General features: G+C 36.6%; 2 protein-coding genes across 3 annotated transcripts; one reads left to right on the forward strand and one right to left on the reverse strand.

Moving 5' to 3' along the window:
- The first annotated feature begins 5,019 nt into the window (after positions 1 to 5,019).
- Cyp18a1 (cytochrome P450 18a1) lies at positions 5,020 to 8,271 on the forward strand. Its single transcript, XM_028316829.1, has 6 exons — positions 5,020 to 5,392; positions 5,658 to 5,779; positions 5,871 to 6,095; positions 6,181 to 6,385; positions 6,567 to 6,831; positions 6,940 to 8,271. Exons 1-6 carry the CDS (start codon positions 5,020 to 5,022, stop codon positions 7,355 to 7,357), a joined length of 1,608 nt encoding a protein of 535 aa, XP_028172630.1. The 3' UTR covers positions 7,358 to 8,271.
- A 1,479-nt stretch (positions 8,272 to 9,750) lies between these two features.
- On the reverse strand, positions 9,751 to 13,971 carry phtm (cytochrome P450 enzyme phantom). 2 transcript variants are annotated; one of them, XM_028316836.1, is made up of 8 exons: positions 13,852 to 13,971; positions 12,558 to 12,882; positions 12,306 to 12,451; positions 11,443 to 11,642; positions 10,917 to 11,364; positions 10,572 to 10,718; positions 10,303 to 10,477; positions 9,751 to 9,984 (listed from the first exon to the last, which is right to left on the reverse strand). In XM_028316836.1, exons 2-8 carry the CDS (start codon positions 12,874 to 12,876, stop codon positions 9,803 to 9,805), a joined length of 1,617 nt encoding a protein of 538 aa, XP_028172637.1. In that variant the 5' UTR covers positions 12,877 to 12,882; positions 13,852 to 13,971; the 3' UTR covers positions 9,751 to 9,802. The 2 variants fall into 2 exon arrangements, with proteins under 2 accessions (XP_028172637.1, XP_028172636.1); XM_028316835.1 differs by lacking the exon at positions 13,852 to 13,971 and adding an exon at positions 13,450 to 13,556.
- Positions 13,972 to 16,053: the final 2,082 nt, after the last annotated feature.

Genomic DNA, 16,053 nt, shown 5'->3' on the forward strand with positions numbered 1-16,053 from the left:
GCGTAACACTAGGTACCTAATGCAATTGATGATTCAATAATACAAGTGCCTAAACTAGACTTACATTAGGATAAAGTATTCATTTTAGTGAAATGGGAATCCAAACATTTACGATGTGGGTACCTACGAAATTAATGCATAAAATTTTGAAGTGGACGTAGACAAACTGAACTATGAAGATTTAACATGACATTTTAAAAAAATACGTATTGGATACGCAACGCAAATTGTTTATTTCATTTCTATATTGAAACTGTTTAAGCGCGAACATAATTTAATTGTGGGTAGTTGTAGGTACCGTACCTACTCTGTACTACAACATAATCTGTGAATGTGAGAGAGGGCGCTAGTGCTACTGAGTAATCGGCTGTGGATCGATGCTTTTAAACATTTTCATTTAAATAACAGTATGATTAAAAGTAAGTTTAAATATTAAAATAGTTAAAGTAAAATTATGTGACAACGATTTTTTATGTTAGGTTGTTTGTGGGTCAACCTAATTCATTGTAATCGTGACACTGTACAACTTAATTTGTGAATGTGAAGGAGGGCGCTGATGTGCGATGAGTTCTGTTAATGCATTAATTTTTAAAAGTTGATGTTGTTTTAGTGTATATTTTGATTTTATTGGTAATTTTCGTTGAAAATGAAACTTTCGGCATTTGCCATAGAAAAACAGCACACTGTTATCGACACAAATTAGGTACTGCGCTGCCACTAACGGTTTTCCCTAACTTGCTTGACCCGAATATGCGACTAATAAACTTAAACAAGAGTAGGTATTAGTGTGTACTAAACGATTTAACTAGGTGGATAAATGTATCGGTCATTCGGTTCAAACCAGTCGCCACACAAATCGTTAGGCCAACCAAATATTGTCAAATGTTGGTCAACTAGATGTCAAATACGATAATGAGCGCAATAAATCGGTGCATAGCCGATAAAAGGGACGGTCATTGACTTTTAGCCGAGTATCGCCGTTCACACGAGCACCGCTAGAGCTGCATTGAGGGCGCCACTGGCGTCGTAGAGAGCCCAAATTGCTTAGACAAAGTGTAGTTCCAAATTGTGCCAAATGCCAATTTAGATTTGTCGGCCTACATGCGACTGAAGTTTGCCGGCCGGTTGAATACTACTCATTATCCCGTTCATTGTTGAACTCTTATCGCAAATCTAATTAATTTGCAGATGCACTAACAAGTTTCCATTCAATCAATAACAAAAACTATTAAAATAAATTAAGTACCGACTTTGTAACAACAGACTAAATACAAATTGATATTAAAAATATTTTAAAAAAGAAAATATTTGCAACTGACGGAATACCTGTGTGAACTTAACTAGTTTTAGGAAAAACTCGATTCAAAGGGCTAAAGTTAAGAAATTATTTGTTTATCTACAAACGGGCCTTTCAAAGCAGCTTTCGCTATAATGGAAGTAAATACAATAGAAACGAATAAGTCGCCCAAGGCAGATAGCCTACAAAACGCCATTATTGAAATAAGCTTTTAGCCGGCTGTTTAGTAAGATATGCCCCCAGCAGTGGCCCTACTCCAGCCATTGTCTATTTACGCAACTACAGCACCCATAAACTAAGTGTGGACAAAATGCTTTATCGGTCACTTTCAGCTATCTGTTGGTATATTTCAAGAAATATTTCCTAATGCATTAAGTTGTCGGTGATCCAAATTTTGCATACCAGGTAACTGTATCATCGGCTTCAAACTAGAATATTTTGATAGGTATACTTAGTTTAAATCAGTTCACATTATTTTAAAATCAATGTGCAATTTAATATCCCTTCGAATTAAAATAACGAATATCGCTTTAACGTTATTAAAATATACGGTATTAGATTTTTTATTAATATTGACGGTGGGTCAAAAATAGTTTATGGTGTGCGGTCCATATAAAAGCGGGGATCGTCCCGTAGATCGTCCTTTTTGGAACGAGCAGTCATCAAGGATAGCAGTTCACAAGAGACGTTAACAAATTCCAAGTGAAGATTTTTTTACATACGTGGCATAAAGGCGACTAACTAAACTAAGCCGTGAGTGATTTTTTAATTTGTTAATCATAGCGTTTAGTTTTCAAAGGAGTTGTGATGACATTTTAATAATTTTGTTCACAGCTACAGCAAGTTTGTAGTTAATGGTACGGCCCCTGTTAGGGAATATTAGGATTAATATTAGGAACTAGAACAATCTTTATCCTTTTGGTTTCCATTTGCATTTCCATATTTTTCATGACTTTTTAAGGTTATGTACATTGTGCCATAGCGTGGTCGTTAATTTAAATTCACATGGCTACATGGCGTGTGTGGGATGCCTTGTGGCCGTCTTTTATTGTATCTCTCTTCAGAGAGGCCAGCACAAGTACTTTTGTGCCCCATGGACGTGTAGGGAATGCCATGCTCACGTCACGTGGCCACGTGGAGATTACCTTAAAGGTTTCCAAGTGTTTAACTTGCGTAGAAGTCTCTAAATAGTTGTTCGGTTCATCACCACGTGGTGTGTACGGAGCCTTGTGCTTATTTGAAGAGACCGTGGTCCACGCACATTTAAAGGGTATGTCATGTACACACCACGTGACCATGTAAATATACGTTAAAGCTTTGAATTGTGCTTATTTTGTGAACGTACTCGCTTAGCGGTCACGTCACGTAGTACGTTTAAATAATAATTGAATACTATAATAACCACAATAATTACGTTGCACCTTGTTACATTATTGTGATATACTTACATCACCATGAGGCGTGCAGGGTGGGTGCGCTCCCATGTGTGTATTTTTGAGACCGAGGATAATCCTGCGTATCCACTAAGTATTTGTTTCATAAAAAAATACATACAGGGCATGCCATGCGCCAAGCACGTGCCAATGTGAATTTATGTCTTCTATTTTACTAATGACCACGCAATGATGCAATAGGCACGAACCTTAAAGACAGCATGAAATACAAAAATCGTATTTAAACTTTTGAGCGTGTTAAAGTTTTATCGGTTTGTAGATTGAAAGTTTTAGGCTTTTTTCTAAGTTTCAGAATTCGTTAAATGTCTATACTATAGTCTTATTACTTTTACAATACAAAGTAAGAATAAATCATACAATAAAGTAACAAAACAAATAATTTCATTCATTCGAGAAGATTCTAAACTAAACAGCTTTTGAGATTCATTGACACTATTTTGATGCAGTGGAATGTCGTTTCATCGTGTATCTCGAACAGACTTTTACAATGGGCAATGTTCGGTAAAAAGGGTTTGTGTGTCAAACGGTTTTTTTCCTATTCGAAACCAACTGTTTCTCGGTATGTACTTCCACGCGCATGCGCACTATCTTTCACTTCTGCTACTTTGCATTTATCTTAGAACTGAATGTAATAAGCCATAATGAATTCAGAATTAGTTATTACGGTTCGTTTTTAATTACTTAATGATTATATCGGTTATTTTCTCAAACAAGGAACGCTGAAAAATATTTCAGGTTCAACGTTTTAACTAGCCTAGTAAAGCTTACATTTTTTTTAATATCACGGCACTTGTACGGTATGGTGGCCATAATATAAACTTATGTTTAAGAATCTACAGATCTTTCATAATACATAGATGTTCCCCTCCAAATTTTTCTATTTAATTAATTTTACCATAACTATTAAGTACTTATGTAGGCGAGTTAGTATGTAGGTAGGTTTTGACCGTAATGTTAAATCCTTATTAACTATTTTCCTTGTCGATATTAAATATTTTCAATAAAATTCACAGTATTTGTTTGTATAATTAATAAATAGGTACTTAATTACTTATAAATATTTATTTACGTAAGTAGCTACTAATAAAATTGTAGGAAAAAATATGTATTATAAGAAATAACTAGCAGCCACGTAGTTATCTATTGACCTTTAACCAAGAATGATTTATGAAAAGTACCAATTTAATTACATTTAATTACTTATTTTTAATATGTTGTCGTAGTGCTTGCTGATTGATAGCTCATTCAGAAACGTAATAATTAGTTGCACAACTTTTATACATATACATACATGACTGAACTTTGGAATAGAAAGTACTTATAAGTATTCATTCATTACAATATTAATAACTTAATATTATTTCAATTAGTTTATCGGCACCATAGATGACGAACCTTTTTAAATACCTTAGCCGTTTATCAAACTTCATTAATTTTCGTGTGCCTTTTGTATTCTGGTATTACTTAAAGTTTCCTACTGCTGTTACTACGTCCGAATCGCTCGTAATTTAAAATACCAATGAGCATTTTCTATTGAAAATTCGGGTGTTAGAGGTCGAGTGGCCGATGTTCGCTCAAGGTTCCATCTCGCGAGTCGTCGACCCGCCGTCACCTTGCCTCAACTTACGCAATTTGTTAATCTTATCATCGGCATGCGCACCCGCGCGACCTCGATAGCCCCTCTTACCCCTCGCCGAAATTCAACCACGCTGACATCAATACAAACGCTAAGGTTGCTCTCAAAGACAACTACGCTTAAAATTCAGGATGAGCGCAATGCAGGCACAACAAAAAACACTCTTGAATTCTTGCCAATATAAACTTACGTTGCACTTTCAGCACTGCAATACCTATTTAACTTTAACACGATTTTCTGAACCATTCTACACTTACACGTGTTACTAGAAAAAATGGAAACCCAGGATGAAGACTAAACTGTGAAAATATTAAAGTCGTTATCATTAAAAAACACGAGCTACGGCGGCTGTGCTACGAAACTCGTAGCGCAACGGCCGGCGGAAAATCGCCGCGGAGAGAGGTGCGCCCGCGCCAGTGGGCGAGCCATGCGCACTACCCCGGCGCGTATTTATTCGCAAGGCCATCCAGCCGCAACTCAGTGCGCAAACGACGGTCGCACGCGACATACACACTTCTGTGTAACTGATCGTTTCATCGTATTCTTACGTGTGTTAATGTTATAAAGATATTTTAAAATATTTTAATATTTTTCACTCGTTCTAGTTTTCATTGACTTTATAAACTTTAAAAATGTTCTCCTTCGTCGCTGAATCCAAGATACTGTGGGGCTTGTACCAAGTGTTAAACAGTGTGTCGACACCTCTCCTGCTGACCATTGGCGCTCTATTACTGGTGCTGCGCCTGGCTCTGGTTTTGCGGGAGATACGGAAGCTGCCGCCGGGCCCGTGGGGCCCGCCTGTTGTCGGCTACCTTCCGTTTCTTGGCGTGCGGCATAAGACTTTTTTGGAACTCGCACGCCATTACGGGACACTGTTTTCCGCTCGGCTTGGTAATCAACTGACTGTTGTGCTAAGTGACTACAAGCTCATCAGGGAAGCCTTCCGAAGAGAGGAGTTCACTGGGCGGCCCAGCACTCCGCTCATGCACACTTTGGATGGCCTGGGTAAGTAATTTTTTTATAGAAAATTTAATTAAAATAAGTTCAGAATAATCACAATGAAATAACTGAAATCATAATGATATTAAAAACTATAAAAAAACTCAATCTTAGAATTGCATTTGTGTTAGTATTGTTAGATAACGTTTGTGTATAAATTTTCGCCGGTATGATAACACAGTGCACATGGGCATGTGGGCGGCGCGACCCTCCCGCCGGCCGGCGTGCCCTCCCACTCTGACTCTCACTAAACGCCTCCCTCTCTATGCAGGCATCATCAACAGCGACGGACGACTCTGGAAGAGTCAGCGTCGGTTTTTGCACGACAAGCTGCGCGAGTTCGGGATGACATACATGGGAAACGGGAAAAAAATCATGGAAGGCAGAATACTGGTATGTTAATAATTAAAAAATACAATAATAAATGCAGTATTTGTATTTTTTAATAAAAAAAATCAAACTAATTATACTTTTCTTTTTGTAGGACGAGGTGTTAGGACTCGTGTCAACACTGAGACGGTCCGAAGCTTCGCCAGTGGACGCCAATCCCGTTCTCGCGTTAGCTGTGTCTAATGTTATCTGCGGGATCACCATGTCTGTAAGATTCAGCCATGGTGACGCAAGATTCGAAAGACTAAATTTCCTCATCGAAGAAGGCATGCGGCTCTTCGGTGAGGTACACTATGGGGAATATGTGCCGCTATACAACGTAAGTTTTAATGCCAAAAAAAACTTGAAATTTGAATATTTAAATTTGAATCTTTAAGATGACTAAGAATTTTGTTTTCTTGCAGTATCTGCCGGGGAAAGCTCAAGCCAAAGAAAAGGTGGCTAAGAACCGCGCAGAGATGTTTGAATTTTACCAGACCCTAATTGATGAACATCGCCAGACTTTGGACCTGGGCAATGCTAGAGATCTGATTGACGTCTACTTGATTGAGATCGAGAAGGCCAAATCAGAAGGCAGAGCCGGGGAATTATTTGAAGGTCGTGATCACGGTAAGTTGATTTTACTAATTTTATCAAGTCTAAAACAGCTTACAGTTACAAGTTTAAGGGAAATTTTGAATTGAATCTTACACGATATCATTGAATTAATTTAATATTATTGCTTTCTGTGCCATATAATTTCAAATTTTTAAAATGCAAACATTTTCTAACTATTTATTTTTCTTTTCAGAACTTCAACTGAAGCAAATTTTGGGCGATCTTTTTTCCGCTGGCATGGAAACGATTAAATCTTCTTTACTGTGGATGATCGTTTTTATGCTGCGGAATCCAGAAGTGAAGAGGAAGGTACAGGAGGAACTTGACGCTGTCGTCGGCCGGGATCGTCTCCCGAATATCGAAGATATGCCAAATCTTCCATACACGGAGACCACCATTCTTGAGACGCTTCGCATGTCCAGCATCGTCCCCTTGGCTACCACACACTCTCCTACTAGGTAAGCTATCTATCTATCATGCTTAAACATAACATTTCGTAAGTTAAACATTTATTCACCTCTATATTTATGTTTTTTTGGATTTTACAATGTATCTTATCTTTACAGGGACGTTATGCTGGACGGCTACAAGATCCCGGCTGGGTCGCAAGTCGTGCCGCTCATCAACTGCGTGCACATGGACCCAAACCTGTGGGAAGAACCTAAGCAGTTCAATCCAAGCAGGTTTATTGATGACAGCGGCAAGATCAGAAGACCGGAGTACTTCATGCCCTTCGGAGTCGGCCGACGAATGTGCTTGGGAGACATACTCGCCCGCATGGAGATGTTTATGTTCTTTTCGAGCATCATGCATCAGTTTGATGTATGCCTCCATGAGGGCGACTCCCTGCCTTCGTTGGAAGGCATTGTAGGGGCAACGATAGCGCCGAAGGCATTCCGAGTCAAGTTTGTACCGCGAGGGGAGCCCGAGCCCCCCGCGCCCCTCCCAGACCACCCCCTGCTGCGCCACGTCGGCGCGCACTAGTAGGCTCCGGTGCACGCGCACTAGTAGGCTCCGGTGCACGCGCACCCAACGCCGCTACCCACCCACCAGTATTCACTGATCACTCGTTTTAGAGCGCATCGACAACCATTTATTTAAGTCTAGTTTTAAGTTATTAAAGACATCGCTGTTACGATAGTCGAGGCTGTGCAAAAAAGTGTTCAATATTTGTAATGTGAACTGTAGCTTTAGGTTAACGAATTGAAAATTCCCATCGTTGAGATTATATTAATGTTTATATTAATGTGTGTTTGCAGTATTATGTTCATAGATTTTAGTTAGATTAGTTCAAGCGCAAATGACACATCACTAAACGTTATTTTGTAGTAATTTATAAGTTGATTAAGCTCTAGTACCTATACCAAATTAAGTTTATTCTAGATCATTATTTATTAGTAGGTATTACTTGAGTGTTGTATTTTGAGTGTGATCTCATGCCTTCAAGGATGTACGTATGACTGTACAATGAATGGTATTTAATATCTAGCTTTTCTGAACGAGAAAAGAAATATTGGTTTGAAACATCCCTAACATAATTGACCTGCAGCTAGTCTTAAGTGAGTTGATAGGTTTTAACTACAAATAAATAAATACTGTCCTGTTAATTTGTGTAAGTTTAGTCTATACTGAATTATGATTGTTTTGAAGAATGAGATATGAGGACTTGTGTCAAGACTAAGACGGTCTCGTGGAATCGTCGCCATGTCTGTAAGATTCAGTAGATATCGGTGACTCAAGATTTTAGACTCGATGTCACATTGGAGAAGGTGGAGAATATGTGCCCCTATCCTGAATTATTACTGTTTTTTTTGCCACCAGTTTGTTTACTTTAGTCATTTTTACTTTCAACTCACCGTTAGTGTAGGCATATTACCATTTATTTACCAAGCTTTGTACATAATTATGCATTAGTTACTAAATGAAGGTCTTAGTTGAAAATAAATTAATTGATTCAAACTTATTTCTTGTTTACATATTTATACCCTTTCTTGGCTTTCTTTAAACTTTTTATTTTGAGATGTAGCTTCATTCATTATATTAGTTAAAGATATCTAATTCACATTAATAATGTTGTGTGAATTATCCAAAAAATTAATGACTGTTTTCACATGTTGAATCATCTTGATCACTTAACTCGAATGGTGAAAATTTAAATTAGAAGCAGAGCATTACATATGTTTATAGAGGCTCATAAAATCTGACACCAGACGTATTAATGAAGAGTACTATTTCACCATCATCATCAGCCTACAGAACATAGCCGGCTGTATCATTTCCGACTTTTCGTAATAAATAGGTAAAGAGTACTATACCTAATTATTATTTCTTACTAGCTGACCCGGCGAACTTCGTACCGCCTTAGCGTAGAGATTTTCTTAATATTTTTTTCCGTAAGAACCATCCTTGGACTTCCACAAACATTTAAAAAAAAGAATTATCGAAATCGGTTCAGCCGTTCACACGTGATGCCGTGACAACGCGAAACGGGTTTCATTTTTATATATATAGATAACAACTTGTCAAATAGATAGTATAGCCTGACCAGGAACATAAAAACCCTCGCCATGTTGCGGAAAACTAATGGTACTAATTTCTTTTAATGGCAACAGTAACTGAAAACTTCATTGACATGTCACCTTGCATGTCAGTCTATTGCTGTCAAAGTGTAAACAAACTTTATTTTAAATGTGCGCAATTGATTTTGTGAATTAAATTGCTAAAATCTTTTTATAGTCGTGAAAGAAAAGTGGTTCACAATGTGTTAAAGTATTTGTCGAAGAGAAATACTAAGGGTTCGGACAATATTTTCATTGAATAATGTTTCCGACAAAGGTTGTCAAATTGACTGACATGTTTATCGTATAGTACAGTCCACTATGAAAATTAGCTGTGGTTTGTTTCAACTACCTATTTTAAAGTTTTTTGTCACTTTCTAAGTGTTGAATTTTATGGAATTGGGAAAGAAGTACCGAGTTTGAAGCGTTCATGAGCAGACATTGCAGTTGAATATTCAAGTTCTGAATTTGATTATTGATGAATAATAAAATAAATCCTACTAGCTCGATTGATGGTTTCATTTAATTTATTTAAACCAGGTTACCTATAATAATATTTTTTCGTTAATTTATGAAAATATCAAATTAGCCCGTAATCCTGAATCCTGATACATAAAGTTAGCCTATTAATTTAACACAGGTACGACTGTACTCAGTGTTGCACTATCAAATGCAATTGACGCGCCTCTATGCCAGGGTTTTTATGTTCCTGGTCAGGCTATACTACTGGGGTAATGAGTAAAAACTAAAAATTACTTTATCTAAAACCTTTAATGACAATTCACTATAAAAATACGTATCAAAATCTCAAATTAATACAACTACTTATAATTTGATCTGGAATCTGGAAATACTCATAAGATCTACAACACTATATGGCATCACAATAGTACTTCACAACGGGCGGTGCGAGAGTGACACCGACTGTTCCTTGCATCTGCTCTGCCGTGGGCGGCTGTGACGCGAGGCGGACGCGCCGGCGACGGAACAGCCGCGCCACCAAGCCGCATGACAGCATCCGCGAGAGCTCATCTCCTGGACACATTCGCTTGCCTGAAAATAACGTACAAAACTTGAGAAGCCGTAATTTGCGCGGGTACAGGTTTGCTATCTGGTTGACCAACCGAAGTGATTATGGACGAAGGTAATAAGATATTAATGAGAGTAATTAAAACTCTTTGAGTTTACAATGTCTTGGTTAACTGAAGCCACAATTATTTTATTGTTTAGTCTTTTTAACAACCTCCAAAAGACACCTCTTGAGTCATGGTAATTTATAGAAAGAAATCTTTAATAAACATAAACTGAAAATTTTAATAAGTACAAGAGCGAATTATTTCGTAAAACTCTGTAAACAAATCACTATTTTACCAGTTTGGAAAGGTATGAACTCTTGTGGTTTCAACAAACTGCCATCATCCGCTAAGAATCTGCTGGGCCTGAATTCTTCTGGATTTTCCCAAACATCGGGGTCCATGTGCAAGGCCCACTGCAGCGGTATCACCATAGCTCCTTTTGGAACTTTGTAATTTCCAAGGTAGGTGTCCTGCAATTATTCATAAATTATAATTCAAATCTTATGCCCTTAAAGACGAACTTTCCAAACATTACTTAATTGTGATAAATATTTACTTATTTACCTGCAAAGCGCCATGAGGAATTCCGACAGGCACTATGGATCGAATCCGCTGCGTCTCACATATAGCTGCCATCAAATATGGTAATCTTGATCCATCCACTTCGCCTTCTTCTGGATACACTTCCAAAATTTCTTTTCGAACTAGCTCCTGCGAAATGGTAAAATTATTGTAACAGGTACACACGGCCACACTGTTAACTATCCTTTTCTGTTTTTGCTCTCGCTCTCATGAAATGGTGATTCTTTGCGATAGAACGAGACGACATGACAGGCAATGGATAGTTATCACTGTTGCCGATGGAACGTCAATAACTATCAAAATTATATACTAAAGGATGTTTGATACCTGTTCTTTCGGATATAACGCCATGTAAAGCAAAAACCAGGATAGGGTGACCGATGTAGTATCAAGACCAGCTCCAAACATGTCAGCCAAAAGGTAATGCAGTTGCTCATCAGTCATAAAGCGTGCACTGTCGTCTCCATTTTCATACCTTTTTTTCTGTTCTATTAAAAAGTTATCTAATATGCACTCATCTTCCATTGGGATTAAAATGTTAGGATCGAAGAAATGTTCTGCATTGGAAGCGTGCTTGCTGTATGTAACACATCTAATATGACCTTCTGGGTGATCGTCGAACAGATCTGCATGAGGTAAATACTCAGCTCCAGCTGGTGTCTCCAAACCTAACATTTTACGTCGCCTTGCTATGATACTAGCATACAGTCTATGCGTCTGAGCTTGTCCACGTACCAACACCTCAAATGTTTTTCGGATTGAAGACGAAAAATGCCTGAAAATATAATTTTAACTTGTTAATGTAAGCGATAAAAATAAAAGAATGACTGAAAGTAGTTATAAGAACACAAACCTAACAAAAGGCAGGAAATTAACAATACCAGCTACACCCATTTCGTGGCAACCTTCTTCTTGAATTTGTCGGAACCAATTCCAGGTTTTGTCTTCAGGCGGGTATTTGAATCCAAATATAATTTCGTTAACGACATTCCCAAGAGAATTTGTGAGCATGTGCGCTAGGTCCAATGGAGATCCAGAAGATTTTTCCACATTCTAGAATCATGAATAAGGTTTAATTATAAAAATAACAATACAAAATATAACAAGTTACCTAACAAATCGTAACAGACATTTATTAAATGAAATAGTTAACATGATAATTTAAGGACACTAAAGTAGGCAGTACTGACTGAGTAGGTATACAGATATTCAGCGTTTAAGACACAGGTTGTGAATAAAAAGTGAGACAAAACAAAACCAAAAGTTGGAGATCGTGTTTTTGCCTTTTGCTGCCCGTGCCACGGCAACATTTGTCAGTGACATTAAAAGGTCACTTTCAAGAAATATGTGGGTTTGAGCTTATGATAAAAACTTTGAATTTGTGCTTAAATTTGATCGCTCTCATCCACCTTCACCTTTAGAGGCATTAATTTAAAAGTTTCTTACGTCTTGTCGGGCAGGTAGACTCTTTGTGTTAATGTAACGAAGCGTGAATGTAACTAATTGTGTTTATTAAAATACCTTATTGTACCTATTGTTTTTGTACAGTTCACTGTAAATAGAAGGTCGTCAAGTACGTTAAAGGTCATTTTTAGTATTTGACCGGTAATGTAGACCTTGATACGATCAAAAACGTATGCTTAGCTACAGAAGTACAAAGTTACACATAAGTATGTTAATCATTGTATTTCTAATAATTTAAAAGCTTTTCCATACTTCAAGTAGTTCGTAGACTCCAGCAGCGATTCGTTTTTCCAATTTGTCACGAGATACACTGTGCTTGCTCATACCAAAACTTTTAAGCCACGCTGAAACTTGCTTTCTTTGATCTTTCCATAACGGTCCTTCTGCGCAAATAATTCCTGCGGAAAAATATTTATAATGATGAATAATATCGACTGAACAACTGAAAAAATAAATAAATTGTGTAATTTTGTTGTCGAAACTTTTTATGTTAAAGTAACTTACCATTGCCATGCATGATACCATGAGTCAGGTATAGCGGAGCTCTTCCCGAAAAAGCGTCTTTGGCGAATGCATCTCTTATCAACTTGTGATCCGACAGAACCACCGCATAAATGTTGCCCATCCCTATTCCATATATGGGACCGTACGTCTTGGACAATTTAGTCAAAGTTAAGTGTGGTTGATGACGGTCGATGAACGGCAAATATCCTAAAATTGGCAGACCCCAGGGGCCTGGAGGCAGATTCCGCCATTGATTTATTTTGCGAAATATCCAAAAACCCAAAACCAAAGTTATGAGCCATAAGAAGAACAAATCCATGGCACCCTAAAAGAAAAAAAAACTGATTAATGATAATTATTTATAATTGTAATGTTATTGCTTCAACATAAGTATTTTATTTTTTGAAGAAGAATATTTAGGAGAAAAATTATTTTATAACTTGATTAAATTATAGTTAACTAATTTTGTGGAATAGACACACACGAATACTCATAAAATAACCTTGTGAATAAAGGTACAGTTGTTACATTAAATCGATCAGAAAGAAAATCTTAGGTAAAAGATAAATGGCATTTCTAATGCGCCTGTCAAATAGCGAGGGTGATGGTGGCATAATATTTTATCTTCAATCATTCAGACTGACTTCAATCATACGACTGAACAACATTGAGCGTGGCCATGAGTGAACGGAGCGATAAATAAATTCAATAAAAATATTAGGCTTATGTCATCGGACTCGCTGTTTGATGTAACTTTTACAGCAGTTACCTACACGTATGAACGTAACCATATTATTTTGAGGCAAACAATGAACATTGTTACTATATTACGTCCTTGTACTAGCTAGGATAATAGGTAATATTAAAGTAAATAAATGAGTGTAGTACTTACAGTCTTATATTTTCCTTCTCTATTCAAGAACTAAATTCTACTTGCAAGCATGCTACGTGATTTGTTAAGCATTGTCTTCATCATCGTGCGAGTATCATATTACGCTTATTACAGTCATGTTTAACCGTAATCTAATCAATTAACCTATCCTCACCTTGAAAACGCGATAAAAATCTTTATATTAAATTTTACCTGCGTACAAGACATATTTGATATTGGCGCCAAATGGTCCGGTCGATGATAAGCCTTGTCGGCCTTTATTTTTAGAATCATGTCGCGTAGGTATAACTATACTATTATGTTTATAATCTAATACGTCATTGGTTACACTACAGAGATAAACTTATGTGTTTAAGTTGTTAGTTGTATGACTACAGGCTAAAAATAAAACAGAAGTCTTACCTTAGAAGTTTTTGACCAGCAACAATTTTGTTTGTAGGCCTTGATAATAATATGATGTAATCACAGACTACTGCTCAAGCGGCCAGACGCACGCAGACTGTCCTCCACAGTGGACTATCCTATGCTCCTCCAAAAATTAAATCGTATCCCGCTACCCAAGATGAATTTGTTTTTCAAATTGCATTAAAATTTATGTTTTTTCGTTACAGAATACTGCCGGGGCGATTAATGGCGTTGCGTGACTCCACTTAAAGCGATACACTAAGGTGCGTCTGAATATTTTGCTTAAGCGCACTCATTCATTGCTGTCAAAGCACAATGCACATTCTGAGAAACCTCGCTTCAAACCCAGGTAGTTTTGCTTTGATTCAGCTGGACTGTAGTCCGAATATTTGAATTTTAAATTGCTTACGTATTCGATCGTTTGTCAACAGCGAGCAGTATAATTCATTTTATCCTTTGTAGCAAATTGGATGATATCTATCGAGCATTCAATATGTGTATAGTACCCACATACGTAGATCTGTATATTTATAATTTTATTAAGTTAATTGAATCGAATGATTTGATGTTTAGTATGTCTTTTAAACTGATTTTGAGAGTCATTCATAGTTTTTGCGTAGCATTATACGGGGTAAAAAATTTGCTTGCCATACCCAGGATTCGAACCAACTAAAATCTGTTAAAAATTACACCCTGCATTTTTCGAGTCGATCGTAAGGGTGAAGTATAAGAATGATATCTCTCTAACAAACTTGATAAATCAAATGAAAGGAAAACCATGAAATCTTACATTATTTTAATTTTTTTACTAAAAATTGTATGGCATGGTAGAGAATTTTCGATTAAAAAATCGGAAATCTTTGAATGCAGCTCTATTTCTTTTCAAAAATAAAGGAATGTTTTCTTTGAGTATAATTTTCTATCTATAGTATTAAGTGTATTTTCCCTCCAGGTGGCATTACAAAATTCCACCCAGTAGACTTTTTCAGGCATTTCCAAATATTTTACTTGATTGACATTATTTCCTTAGATTTGATATCCTCAGTAAGAAGGACAATAATTACTTACAATGTCAGCAGAAACCAAGGCGTGTTAGCTAAATTGATACCAATACTTTTACCAACGATGGGAAGATGTATGCGTACTTCAGGGAGAGATGTTTTTTGGGGCACGAAAACGAATGATCCTATTTATCTCCACAAGGGTTTGACCAGTTCAGGTTCTCTGTAAAGGGTTTGTGATTCATCGGAGCTTTTACTTAGATAGGTTTTAATAAAGGTAAAACTGGGGTCCCTGTACTAAATGTGTTTTGCTCCTCGAAAAAGCTTTGGATCTCTTTTCTCGCTTTTTAAATCTGAAGAATTCGAATGTAAGACGTTAGGGGTATAAGTTACCTAATAAAGTAGAAATTCTGTAAAAAAAAAGTCTAAAAAAAATGAGCCGAATAAAAATAGAATGATAAATGATGGTTCCAACAATTTCAATGTTTTGGATTGATATTCGACTAAGTCAGATAAATATAAAAAAAACTAGGTATGATTTTTCATTATGCGAATGAATTCAAAACGTTATTCGAAAATAAAAGAAACTGAATAAACGATGAAATTTAAAATTTTCAGACTAGCACTATGTATATTTCTATAGCAAAATAACTGCTTTTTCAACTACGTGGGGATACCCTTTTGCTCACTCACATGTGCTTAGCTTAATGTGCTGTCATTCGTTCTAATGAATTGTTATTTTTTATTAAGCTGTTGATAAATTAATCCGAAACAAAAAAAAAATCCTTTTGATATCTGTATAAAAAGTTGCACGAGCACAAACTGTCAAGTGTGAGTTACACACGTTCGTTGCACATTTAGTACTTAAAATGTACAAAGCAATAAATATGTATAGGTAAAGTTAAAAGATAAGAAAATAAAAAGAAACATTTAAGTACACGGTAGGTTTCCTGTAGGTAAACTTTGTAGGAAAAGAAAAGAAAAAGAATAAAAGAAAATAAATGTAGCTTATCCTCAATTGATTTCAATTTATGTCCATCAAGCAGTCTGAAAAAATGCCTGTGAGGCTAAATATTTGTATTCCTATTTTTTACAACCCCTCACTAGGTAGGTACAAAGTAAGGAGCTAGGGACCCTAAAGTTAGGTAGTGTTGGTGAACTAAAAAACATTGAATGGTTCTAGCGCAGAATAGGTTGG

Source organism: Ostrinia furnacalis, unplaced genomic scaffold (assembly GCF_004193835.3).
Source record: "Ostrinia furnacalis isolate ACB-3 unplaced genomic scaffold, ASM419383v2 OfSCF5921, whole genome shotgun sequence".
Classification (NCBI taxonomy): Eukaryota; Metazoa; Arthropoda; class Insecta; order Lepidoptera; family Crambidae; genus Ostrinia; species Ostrinia furnacalis.